Source organism: Anomalospiza imberbis, chromosome Z (assembly GCF_031753505.1).
Source record: "Anomalospiza imberbis isolate Cuckoo-Finch-1a 21T00152 chromosome Z, ASM3175350v1, whole genome shotgun sequence".
NCBI lineage: Eukaryota > Metazoa > Chordata > Aves > Passeriformes > Viduidae > Anomalospiza > Anomalospiza imberbis.
In genome coordinates, this window is record NC_089721.1 from 54271342 (window position 1) to 54284085 (window position 12744).

The 12744-nt window shown below is 43.1% G+C and overlaps 2 protein-coding genes across 5 annotated transcripts in view; both read left to right on the forward strand.

Moving 5' to 3' along the window:
* PTGR1 (prostaglandin reductase 1) overlaps positions 1-12744 on the forward strand; it is a 129684-nt gene that overhangs the window by 70111 nt on the left and 46829 nt on the right. The window lies entirely within an intron of this gene.
* The window catches only part of ECPAS (Ecm29 proteasome adaptor and scaffold), a 424259-nt gene that overhangs the window by 48228 nt on the left and 363287 nt on the right, over positions 1-12744 (forward strand). For 3 of the 4 annotated variants that reach the window (XM_068177161.1, XM_068177160.1, XM_068177162.1), the window contains 13 exons: positions 1303-1392; positions 1873-1939; positions 2572-2663; positions 2752-2818; positions 3053-3244; positions 4204-4412; positions 4899-4942; positions 5440-5632; positions 6206-6350; positions 6954-7059; positions 7215-7303; positions 8482-8553; positions 9392-12227. In XM_068177161.1, coding sequence (XP_068033262.1) covers positions 1303-1392; positions 1873-1939; positions 2572-2663; positions 2752-2818; positions 3053-3244; positions 4204-4412; positions 4899-4942; positions 5440-5632; positions 6206-6350; positions 6954-7059; positions 7215-7303; positions 8482-8553; positions 9392-9531 — 1506 coding nt within the window. In that variant the 3' untranslated portion in view covers positions 9532-12227. Of the gene's footprint in view, positions 1-1302; positions 1393-1872; positions 1940-2571; positions 2664-2751; positions 2819-3052; positions 3264-4203; positions 4413-4898; positions 4943-5439; positions 5633-6205; positions 6351-6953; positions 7060-7214; positions 7304-8481; positions 8554-9391; positions 12228-12744 lie in introns of those variants that run through there. The other variant, XM_068177163.1, reaches the window with a different exon arrangement.

Sequence of the window (12744 nt, forward strand, 5' to 3'; positions counted from 1 at the left end):
CCACTGGAAGCACTGTCAGCAAGTGGTGTTTGGCACCAGAGTTTCCTGCTGCTAGAGGAGGAGTTGCTGATGCCCAGATGCTGTGCTGTAGGATCTGTCCTGGCAGAAGTCCTTGTCTTCTGTAGGTACCTGTCCCTTCCCAAAAAAAAGGCACCTCTTGTCTGCTCAGGCATTGCATACAGCCAGGGGCATGTGGGCAGGTAGAGAATGTGAAGGTCGAGCAAGTTTTAGGAGAGTTGTAGTCACCAGAGCAATTTATTGCTTGACTTCTGGAAAAGCAGGAACAGCAAGCCCTCCTGTACATTACACTGTGTGGAGTTGAGTTTTGGTGTCAGGTGAAATGGCAATAAACAGAGTGTAAAGTGGCTGGGAATGAAAGGTTGTATGTATAAAAGTGTACTTGCTGCAACCCTGCAGGCTGCAGCAGCTGCTGCTGTCCCTCCTCCAGGCCATGACCTACCCTGCCAGCCCTGGGGGAGCAGCTGTGGTACCCTGATACTGATTGGGATTTTGTAGGATAGGGGAGAGATAGTAATGGCTTCCCTGGAGTATTGTGAAGATGTCCTGGCTTATGAGCAACCTTCTCTATATTCTGCCCCTGGATGGGAGATTATATGGATAATTTCCTTCACCATACCAGTGATGGAGGGGGAAGTAACCATTGATCTGGCTTTGGAAGTTCAGTTACCTTCATTTAGTATGTGGTCCCTGTATTTGCTAGAGAATGGATCTTGACTCTGGTAACAGTGTGTTACATGGAATGCTGGTAACATGAGGCTTTCTGTTTTGCCAAGTGGCATTTTAGGCATAGCAGATTAAAAATTACACTGATCACATCACTTTTCTACCTTTATGTCATTTATGCTGCTTGTTTGTCTTGACCTATTTAAAAACCTCACTTGACTGGTTTCATGTCACTGTCTAGTTTGGATATAGTGTTGCTTCCTGGTTTCAGAGAGTTGGGGAAATGTTGGGTTTTGTTCTAAGATACAGATGCCTTTGCATCTCGTTCTCACCTAGTGTGTTAGTTTCAGGCTTCCTGAAGAGTTGGAGTGCAGGATAATATCAGTTCCAGCAAATGATAGTTTTAGCAAGGCCAGCTCAACAGAGAAGTGGGACAGGAGACTCTGTATGTTGTGGAATCCACTTCATGTGGGCTTTTTCTCATCATGCAGCAGGCTCTTCTGATTCAGATGAGGACCAGCCAGCTGGAACTCCACTAGGAATACGCCAACTTTACCATCATTACATTTCCTTTCTTTACTTTTTTTCTCTCACTCCCTGTCTCTTGCCTTTCTCTAGAGCTTGCAGTATTTGGATGTGTCTGTCCTCGGTGAGTTGGTCCCTCGGCTGTGTGAACTGATCAGAAGTGGAGTTGGCCTTGGCACAAAGGTACGTCTGTGCTTTTAATAGTTCTTTTGGAAATGAAGAAGGGGCTATAGAGCAGTGTCAATGTAAATATGGTTCCTTTGACTATGTCTTTCAAAGCAACAGCTTGGGTTGTTAGATGCTGGGGTCATTTGACATCTGAGTCCCACTCCACTACATCACTGTACTGAATGTATGCTGCTCTAGGCTACATGGCTACCGTGCTCTGTGACACATGAGTGCAGAAGGTTGTCCTCGACTGCTATAAATCTTCTAGGATCATCTATCCTGGCTGTGGGTCCTTTTTCACTTTATATTCTTGTCATTTATGTTTTGCAAACTTTTACTGCTTCTACTTTTACTGCTCTTGGATTATGAGAATAGAGTTTAGTGGGTGTAGGTCATGTCCTACAAGTGCAGGTAGCACCACAGCAAGTATTAACAGTAATAACCAGTGGCAAATATTGTTTTATCTTACCTTTGTTTTCTCTTGCAATCTTCCAGGGGGGCTGTGCCAGTGTAATTGTGTCATTAACTACACAGTGCCCTCAAGACTTAACACCTTATTCAGGTAAGGTTTGTCTCTTAGTGTCAGGTTTTAAAGGGACCTTTTGTTGCTGTGGTGGTTTTTTTCCATTGAGTTTAGTACAAGAATGATCTTTACATGTTTATTTTTATCAGACAGCTGTTTGAAGTTATCTTTTCTGTTTGAGATTGGCATGCTTGGTGTAGGTTCAGTACCTCACCAGTTTGGAAGAGATAGAGGAAGGAGTTGAGGCAATTCACTAGCACTGAGCAGGAATAGGCAAAAATATTTCTTGTCTTTCTTGGAGCAATCTAGCAATTCCTGCGTTAGTGCAGCTCTGTCACTATGTTCTTTCAACTTGAGCTATGGGTGGACCATGAACAGCAACTTTGCTTCACTGGGTGTCTTCTGATACTAGAAAGAGCTTCACCTTTCTGTTGCAGAATAGAAATGAAGCTGAAAGCATGAAGTGCTTGCATATAAGAACATTATTAGTCAAGGTGTGCAAAACACTAGTGCTTGTTTAAACATAAGGACTTACAGACTTAATAACTCTACATCCATGCAGTGGGGAAAAATGCATAAATTCAAGCAGTCTAATGAAATGCAGGCTATAGTAATTCTTGCCAGAGGAATAAAACATAATGCTTTTGATTAAGTAAAGTTTCTTCCAACAGGCAGACTTATGAGTGCTTTACTTAGTGGCCTGACTGATCGCAACAGTGTGGTACAGAAGTCTTTTGCCTTTGCTATGGGGCATCTAGTCAGGGTAAGTTGGGCTTTAAGTTTTATTTTGCTTCTTTATAAGTGATCTTCTTTGAAGTGCTTGAATAATTTGAGTCTCTTCCTTCTTACAGACTTCCCGGGACAGTAGCACTGAGAAGCTGCTGCACAAACTCAGCAGCTGGTACATGGAGAAGGAAGGTGTGTTGTTTTTGAGGTATTCACTTACAGAATACAGTGCAGAAAAAGTTCCTGGTGACATCAAAAGCTAGCAAAGAAACATTTCTATATCATGATGCTTGGTTTCACTGGCTGAATAATTCCTATACAGTGTTAAACAATACTCTGCATTACTCTGCTTTCCAAGAGCCAAACCAAGCAGTTAAAAGGATAATCCTCCTTCCCAGTCATAAGATGCTTGTTTTGCTCTTTCAGAGCCAGTTTACAGAGCAGGCTGTAGTTTAACTGTACATGCTATGGGACGCTACAGCCCAGATGTGCTGAAGAACCATGCCAAGCAGGTGCTGCCATTGGCTTTTCTTGGAATGCATGAAGTTTCTGAAGAAGAGAAAGGAGAGAAAGAGAGTTCTACTCTGTGGACTGAAGTTTGGCAGGAAAATGTACCTGGTACGTTATGTTAAGAATAGTAAAGCTTTCTGGGAAGTATGGGACAAGAAATAGCATGATTTCTGGAATTCCATTTTGAAAATACAGAGTTTTTATGGTAAGAGATTTGGGAAGCATGTTCCCATTTGCTTCCTTGCTCTAGATTTCTTGTATGAAGTTTGCCTTCTCTGGCTATTTAAAATAATTACAGGGGCATTGATCACAAGGGTGGACAGGCACAGTGGAAGTATTTTAAAATTGTGATACAGTGAATGCCACTGTAATGTGGCCCTGGTGGTACAGATAACTAGACATCTTTGGAAATTTTTATGCCAGCCAAAGGGGCCACTGCACACTTCAAAGTTACAGGGACTTTGCCCTTTCTCTCTTTTGGAGATCTCTGTAGTAATACCTCTGGTTTTAGATTCAATGAATGAATCTATGCTACAGAAGTGCAGTTCTTTCTATAGAGGAAGATCTTGATGTATTATAGTATTGTTTTGCTGACTCTTTCAGATCTGGTTCCTCAGTCACCAGATGATTTTTCTGGAGTCTGAGAAAGGAGCTGAAAAAGGTTCTCTAGTGATCTGTTCTTGGAAGAAAAAAAAAAAGACATTATATTCCTTGGAAATAGGATAACACAATGTCTAGTGTCTGCTATATGGAAGGACTGAAATGAGCTCTGTGTCTAAATACACAACAAAGACTTTATTTGGACCCCCTAGAAAAGAACCCGTCTTCAGCCAGGTTGGGAGGAATTCTTCACGCATTTGCCTGTAGTAGACCTTTTTGATGTATCTCATAGCCAAAAACCCCAAGAGATCTGTAACTGGTTGTTTTTTGTTTTTTCTAGGGTAGCACTGGTCTTGTTCACTTGTGGGTTTTGGGTTTTTTTGTGTTGTTTTTGGGCTTTTTTTAGTAAGATCAAAGGTATGTTTGTTTTGTAGCAGAATTATAGTTTTCCTCCATTTGACACGCAGGAACTCAGGGTGGGATCAGACTGTATTTGCAGGAGTTGATATCCATCACCCAGAAGGCTCTGCAGTCCCAGTCCTGGAAGATGAAAGCTCAGGGAGCAGCTGCCATGGCATCAATTGCCAAGCAGACAGGCTCCCTTGTACCGCCACATCTGGGAATGGTGCTCTCTGCACTGCTGCAAGGCCTGCCGGGGAGAACCTGGACTGGGAAGGTAAAGAGGGAATTGTCACCTCCTGGTTTGCTGTGAGCCCAGCAGCATGCAGCCCTTGATCCAGGAAATGCAATGTTCTCTGCTGCAGAGCAGCGCAATAAGAATGCTGATGCAGGGAGTCTGCCTTTTGTCCTGCATTTAGCAGATGCAGAAATGACTGGGAAGATAGGTGAAATTCAGACTGCTTTAGGAGTTGGGTTCCCACTTAGACTCATTCCACTGCACCATTTCTAGCCTGGAGGGATACTAGCATGTGCTCAGAGGTGCTGCAAGGCCCCTTTTTGCTGCCAGTTCCATGCAGATTGAAAACTAGGTCCTCTGCAGGAGGGGTGGCAAGAGATAGACAGACATTGCTTCCCAAACAGATGTCACAGGCATGTTCCCCCACTGCCCCTTGCAGAAGAACACAAAGGTTTGCCCCATGCAGCAGGACCGTGCATTTTGGCTGTGTGGCACTTCTTAGTGATGTCTCTTCTGTCATTGCAGGAGGAGCTGTTAAAGGCCATTGCCAGTATTGTTTCTGTGTGCAGGTAAGTGGCTTGAATGAGGCGGTACCTTCAGGATCTGAGATCTCAAAAGAGAGGTTGTTGTACAGTGTTATTGCATATAGGGTACTAAGGAGATTATAGAAAGTTTGTCATCACCATCCTGAACTCTTATCAGCATATGAAGAGCAAGTGATGCTTCAGAGAGACCTGAAGTAAATGGTTGATTTAGAGAGAAAGATGAGGATGTTGGGAGACCCCAATTGCTAAGACAAAAGCAGATACTAAGGGGAAAGATGGAGACCTTAAATAGAAAGAGGTGGAAGAGTAGTGAGGGAGCATCTGCCTTGGAAGCATATGAGAAAATAAGAGTATAAAACAGGGAGAGCAGACAAACAGTGAGAAAGAGCACCCCAGTGTAACTTCTGTTACAATTACTGCTAGGCAACTGAGTGCCTGGACACAGGAATTAACACCTCTCTGAGAACAGCATATTTTGGGAAGAGATGAACGTAATAGTGTCCATGGGCCTTGCATTTCAGTGCAGAGCTGCAGAAATCAGTACCAGGTCAGCCCACCATCACAGATGTTGTCCAGGCTCTCCTGAAAGAATGTCGTAAAGAAAACCTGAAGTATAAGATGGTGGCACTGCACTGTGCAGCTGGAGTGCTGCAGACAACAAAAGAAGACCGGTTCCAGGAACTTGCTGATATCATCTTCCCCATGATAAAGAAGGTGACAGTTCAACTTCTTGAGTTTTCTCTTTCAAAGCAGAACACCCAAGTGGTAACAGTTCAGTGATGCTGGCTGCATGCCAGACTTCTGCCCAGAGGGCTGATGATATGAGGGATTCCCCACACTCAACCAGATCTTTGGTGGGGCTGAATACCAGACAGTTGGTGAGCCCTGGGGTGGTTCTACCTGTGCTGCCCAAATTCTTAATTAGCCCAGCTATTCTCTAGACAGAGTCCTGCCTGTGATGTTCACCACTGCCCTGTTACCACTTGAAAAGTTAATTCCTGACTGCTCTATAGGCAGCAAAAGGCTCCTGGGAAGCTGTGTAGAGTGCTTGTGTTTAGTATCAGCAGAGCCTTGCAGCTCTGGGAGTGGGACTCGTGTAGCACAGGCATGTGTCTGGGTGCCAGGCCACAGAGCCTGCTGTGCCCCTTTGCAGGCTGCTAGCAGTGCCAGAGCTGGGTGCAAGGGCTGCTGTGTGCAGGCTGCCGGGAAGACCAAGCTGCACTGCATTGTGTGTCTAGCCTGCCCTCATGCTTCTGTCAGTCACACCTTCCCCTGTGGCCTCCACAGAACTCTCTGGAGAGCATGGGAGCAGCTTTTCCAAAGCATGATGAAGAGGATGAGGACATGAGGGAGAAAGAGGTTCAGATGGAGTCCCTAATCTGTGCCTTCGAGACCCTGGGCAAAGCCTGGCCAAGGAGCCCAGAGACACAGCGTAAGTCAGCTGATGACAAGCAGAACAAACTATTTTCTCTTAAAATGAAAAGCAGAAGAAGGGAAGGACCTGGAGATCACATGCAGAGTGAGAAGAGTGCAGGAAAAGATGCAGGATCTCACTGCAGGTAGATCGTAAGGGTCTACAGTAAGACAGCTGCCCCAACAGCTTTCATGTAAAATAAGCCATCCTTGGGAAAAATCTTTACTGTTGTCTTAAATTCACCTCACAAAAATGTTCTGAGTTTATAGATGTGCAGGATGAGTGAGGTAGCTTGTCTAATGAAAAGAAGCCTAACTCTGCTGCTCACATTTATGTTTGCATCAAAACTAGTAGAAGAATTGGGAATACCTGGAGAGGGTTGGGAACAGGTTGCTTTTATTAGCGTGCCAGAGTGTGTAATGCAGCTGTTTTGTCTGCCAGCATTTGTAATAAGTGAGTCAATGTGGTAAAGATTTTCAGGGTCAATTGTTACAGGACGTTGACTTGGTCATATGCAGTGATTAGCTTCATGTCACTTGTTGAGGAGCACTTTGGAGACAGAGCAGTGTTTCCGTCTGCCTTTCCATCTGGTAACACAGTGATGCCCTTATTCTCCTGTAGGTTGCTATCGCCAAGAGTTTTGCAAGTTAATGTGTGACCGTCTGAAACTCAGCACATGGAAAGTGCAGCTTGGAGTGCTACAAGCCATGAATGCTTACTTTCAAGGGTAATTCTTCTTTCTGCAATCCACTTCAGTGATCTGTCTTCTCTTTCTTCCTTGAAACTGTTTAATGAATTTGATGACACTGAATTAATGGAGAATTCATGAGCAAACTTCTGTCCCAGTGGTGCAGGATGCCTGACTGTTTTTGCATTTGACAGGCTAATGCTGTTTGACGAGGAGCACTCTGACCCTGTGGCTTTGACAGAAATACTGTTGGAAACCTGTTCCTCTATCACTCATTCTTTAGGTAAATGGACTTCTCCTGGTTTGTGATGGATGATGAATTACTTGTTAATACCATTGTCCTCTGGGGGTTTGTGTGGTAGAGGAAGTGCACAATAAGCGGAAGTTGTCAGAGGTGACATTTAGCCGTTCCTTGCACTGTAGTGATTATTGTGAAATTGCAGTGTTTGAGACAGTACTGTGCAGGGTGCAGTTCACAGAGAAGTGTGTTCCTCTGGTGTAAGAGAGCTCCGCAAGGGGAGGGAGAGGCAGACAGCAGACTGTGCAACCTCTCAGAACACAATCAAGCTATTCCTGATTTAATGAAACACAAGCTTTTCTCCTCCACCATTCAGACTTCTTAGATACATCTGCATTATGTATCCAAGATTATAGTATCCAAAAGATACCCCAAATTTTCTCAGCCAGTGCACGAAGCTCCAAGGCTTAGAGGCAGTTTGTGCTCTACTGGAGAGGGGCACCCATATATAAGTGCTGCTTGTATCATGTTGACAGTCATGGGCCTCTCCATTACTTTGGTAGTGTTCCCACTTGTCCTGTGACTGTAACAGTGCCCCATATCTCGTACCTGCATGTGGTCTGATGTGTCTAGAGACAATTAGTGCTAGCTTATTTTAGTGCTAGCTACCAATTCAGAGACCCCTTTGGAGAAAATTTCTTTTAGGTATCAATCCTCATGGAATGAGGACTAGGGTTCTCACCTTAGTAAGATTTTAGCTCAGAGACCAAGTGACTTTTTTGTGACAAGCTTCTGCTTGATGGCTGGCATGGGGTTTATGTACCCTCACTTAATCCTGCTTGTTAACATTTGTATGGTGTCTAGCCACTACAGCTCACTAGAACACTCTGTTACACACAGAAGTTGTCTGCCATCACCCTGCAGCTATGGCAGCATTTTGTTCCCTGTTGAAATATGTAAGGAACAGCAGCTCTGTGGTAGTGGCAGAGGCAATGCATAAAGTTTAGCTGACTTGTCAGCCTCCAGTTGTTGACTTTCTGCCATTCAAATGTGCCTAATGCTCAAGTGGGCACTGCAGACTGACAGCACAAACAAGAGCTCAGTGAAATGAGTTAGCAAAAGTGGTCTGGAGATCACAGAGGTGACTGCTTTTTGTAAGGTTAATGCATTTGATTCTCAACGTGGTTTTGGGTTTTCTTGTCTGTTTTCTTTAAATCTCTTAGAAAACAAAAGCTACACATCCATAAGAACAGAAGCTTTGTCTGTGATACAACTGCTGCTCACCAGACTACAAGGTGAGACTTTTTATTTGCCACCTGGAAGAGCCACTGCTTGGTAAAGATGGCACCTGGCTGTATGGCCTGGAACTCCAGAGAGATGGCCTTACCTTCTGCTTGCAGCACTGGGCGATTCTGGGGAAGCTGGGACTTGGAAGTAGGAGAGGCCTTGAAATAACCGAAGCTAATATCAAGTTCTGAAGTACCATTGGATAGCATTTCCTTTGGTGAGGAAAAAGTTCAGCAAGGAGAGTCCCACATGGAGCTCACAGAACTGTCTTGTCAGATCTGTGTTATGTTCAAGCTCCATAGAGGGGGGAGCTCCTCTTAGTACAGAAGAGTGATTTTTACATTTTCAGTGTCAAGTTTGGTTTCTCATTATTATTTAGTATTCAAGCCTTGCAGAATTGTCTTCATAGGGTGAGGTCCTCTTAGGTCTCAGGTTCATATGTATCTGCAGCTGTTAGGTAGCAGATTTTTCCTTTGGGTTTCTGGTATGCATTTCATGTTTCCTTTATTTGGACAAAAATCTTACATGCCTCTTTCATGAGCCATTTGCAACATGGGAAACACGTGTTTCTTCAGGCCTTTGTGTTCACACGTTGCAGGCTTAGACAATGACACCTGGTTTAGAGAGGTGCAACTCCCTGGCAGGAGGCAGCACATGCACCTGAGCATCCAGGTGAATCCGAGTTCTCCTGGAAGTGCAGTATGAAATGTGAGTGAAAGTTTGAAGCAGTCACTCTTTTAGCCTGTGTGGGGAAAGCGATGTCCTTTTGGAAGTTTTTTGTTTTGCTTTCTGGTGTTCATGTTCCTGGTGTTCATGTCCAATGTTTGTCTGTCTTTATCTGCACAGAAGCTCAACAGTGGGAAAGCCTGACACAAGAAAGCAGAGAGCACCTCATTCGTTCATTGTCTACGATGGCATCAGATAGCAAGCCTGAGCTACAAGAGAGGGCATTTGTGTTGAAGAAAACACTTGAAAATCTTGACTAAGTTGTAAAACATAAATTTCAAAATGCCATGTAAAACAAAAACAAAAAAGTGCAGTGGTCTGAAAATCAAGTGGGGAAATGAAGATTACTCTGTAGGATGCATCATTCCTGGCCAAAATAAAAAATGCCTTAAATTCTTTTCCCCATTAATATTATTTTTACTCTTAAGCTGATCATTAGTTGTTTTATCAGCAAATACCTCTCATCTGTCCTAGAATGTTTGTAAGTGTGCAACATAAAAAACACAAGGGCAAGATCCTTTTTTTTTTGAATAGGCAGAAGAATGTTATTCAGACCCCCTTTGTCCTTCAGAAAAACTGTTAAAAATCCACCAGCACAGAAAGTAAAACCATATTTATTTTTCACATTTTTTGTATGTAGAGATTTGTTAACTGGTGTCTACTCCAGTAGTGCTGGTGTTTGTTATCTGTAGAGAACAAAATGCTTCCCTTGATGAGGCCTGTGTTCAACTCCTGCGGTTTCCCAGGGGCAGGGTTTCATCTGACACCCACCTCTGCTTCTGCTTGCTCCTTCCTTGCAGCCTGTTGTCTGTGCATTATGAAAGGCAGAGTACTGTTAACTTCACTCCTTCCTCTTTCTCTGACCTCAGCATGGATTGACTGAGACTATGCCTTCCCCAGCTGACAACCTTGGCCTCCCAAACTTTAAATGAGAACAACACTTCTTCCCCAAAAGGATGCACAAGAGAGCACTTTACTGAGCTGTCTGGGACAAAGTTGAGCCTAGTTGGTGCCCAGGTGGAACACTGCTCTTCTCAAAATTGTTTTGCATGGACACTTTAAATTTAAATGGACACTGGAAATTTAAAAAAAAATGGAAAACAGTCTTTTTTAGATATGTTTTTGAAGAGCATTTGAGGTTTGAAATGACACATTTTTTTAATAGTAGTGGTAATGTTTTATTCCCTTCCTGTTCGTAAACCTGTTCTTGCTTTGGAAACCTGTAACAATTTAGACTTGTCAATATTTGTAAGAAATGGAACCATCTGTCATTTATCAGAGCCCAAATCATGCTGGTTTCTAGCAATTTGCATTTAAGAAGATTATATCTGCATTAACATGGGAGTAAAATTGCTGTATGGTGATGTGGCCCTGCTGCTGCCTGTCTCCTTTTTTTTCCCTCCTCCTCTGACAAAACACAAATCTGACCACTATAACAACAAACTTTACTAGTGTGAAGATAGCACTGCTCCATAATCTGACCAGTATGTGTACAACTTTTTGGGGATAAATGCTTTGCTGATGGTGAAATAAAATCATTAGTGGGGGCAATATCATGTTCATGGCTTTCAGCACCAGAAGGCTTGTTTCTTTTCTTGCAGTCTGCAGCTCCTTTCAGATCCGCTCTGTTAAGGAGAGGATTGCTCAGATGACATCATGTTTCCTCCATGCCCATTTATTCAGATTCAGGTATGCAGTACCTACTTTCCCCTCAGGTGCCATTCCCCAGTCAGTGTTTCCTGGTACTGTAACAGTCCTGTTGTTTGACTTGCTCTCCATAGGGAAGAATGTAATTTGTGCACACCTGTAAGAGAATGTCAGGAAGAAATGGGCAGAGCTGTCCCACTGTGGCTCTTGTGTAGCAGAAACCTCAGCGAGCACTATTGCAATGTACATTAGAACTGGTCAGTGGGCAACTCCTTGGTGCTGGGAGCTGGTGCTATGATGTTTTGATTTACACCTTGTTGCAGGGAGCTGCTCTTTGTTTACGTGTAGTTTGAACTATTGAGCACAGTGTACATTTTAAAATTTTACTGGGCAAATCATTTTGCAGTATCTTTAAAAACTTGCTTACTGTGACATGTAGTGTCATGAGTGCCCTTTTTATTTTTTTTTTTTTTTCCCTATTAGGTGAATATTACTGGTGATGCTTTGCTGTAGCAGTTCATTGTCTGACTTGGGTTTTTTTCATATTGGTGAGTGACAGTAACAGAAAAGCAAAAGCCTCCATGTCTCTGGTAATTTAAGCTTTCGCAGTGGACTGGAGTAGAGGCAATGCCTAGTATGGTCAATTGACTGTACGTAGAATAACTGTAATCATTGTCAATAGCAACCTAATTTCTCTATTGGGGATTTACACTAGAGGGAAGAGTGTATTCTAGGAACTCTATAATAAACAGCTGGATTAACAACTCTGGCCAAGAGTGTTAGGAAGGTTAGAGACGGTATGACACTTTCTGAATCACAAAGCAATATGTCTTTCTCGTGATTACAGAGCAGATTCAGAGCTCCTCTCTAAAGCATGTGCCTATACACAAAACCTACCTGTACAAAAGTTAATTAAGTCAGAGGTTTGGTTTCTACCCCCCTCGCATTTGTAAACTTGATAGGATTAAAAAAAAAATAGATGTGGCCTTCCTAGAGTTTCTCCTCTAAAAGTGATTGCACTATGTAAAACACACTGTACTTTGCCCAGCACGGGCATTTCTTGTGCTGCTGCAGTGCTTTGTATACCTGGAGTGCAGTGTGCAGACTCAACTCTAGCACTCCTGCTCTGACTTACAAGCTGTTGCTTAAATGGATGTATATTGAGAAAAGTTTTCTAATGTTGCAAGATCTCCATCAAATTTACTGCAATCTGTACTGTCCAAATATGTGAATGGTCTGACTGAAAGAAAACCCTCCTGCTTACCAAAAAGGTAAAAACTAAATAAAACTGCATGACCTGTTCCTTGGAGTAACTGGTAGTGTTTTTTCTCCTGTGGTGGGTATTTTATAGTGTTCCTGTGCTCCAGATTCAGCCCACTGCCTTCCCTCCATGGAGACAGATGGTGGCTCTGCCACCCTGGGAAGAACTGTGTGTTTTTGAGCCCCTAGCTTGGTCTCCTGAAACCAGGCAGGGTTAGGACATGTGTCTGTATTACAGACACATTCTTTTGAATTTATTATATATACAGTCTTGTATGTATTACATATACATGGTAGATGAGGCCATGAGATTGAAAATTTACTTAAATAATATTCAAGAACTTCAATATTTCCAAATTGTTCCCGACACGCACACATTTCCCCCCAGTGCTACCTCAATTATATGTACTTTTCTAAACAGTATTCAGAAAGGAAGAAAAAGAAGGAAGGGACACAAATGAGGTAAGCAGAGAACAGCACACAAACACAAACCTCACCTATGCTGGCCACCAAGTGGCAGAAGCATCATCTGGCAAGGGAAATGCTGTCAGACTGTACACCCACCA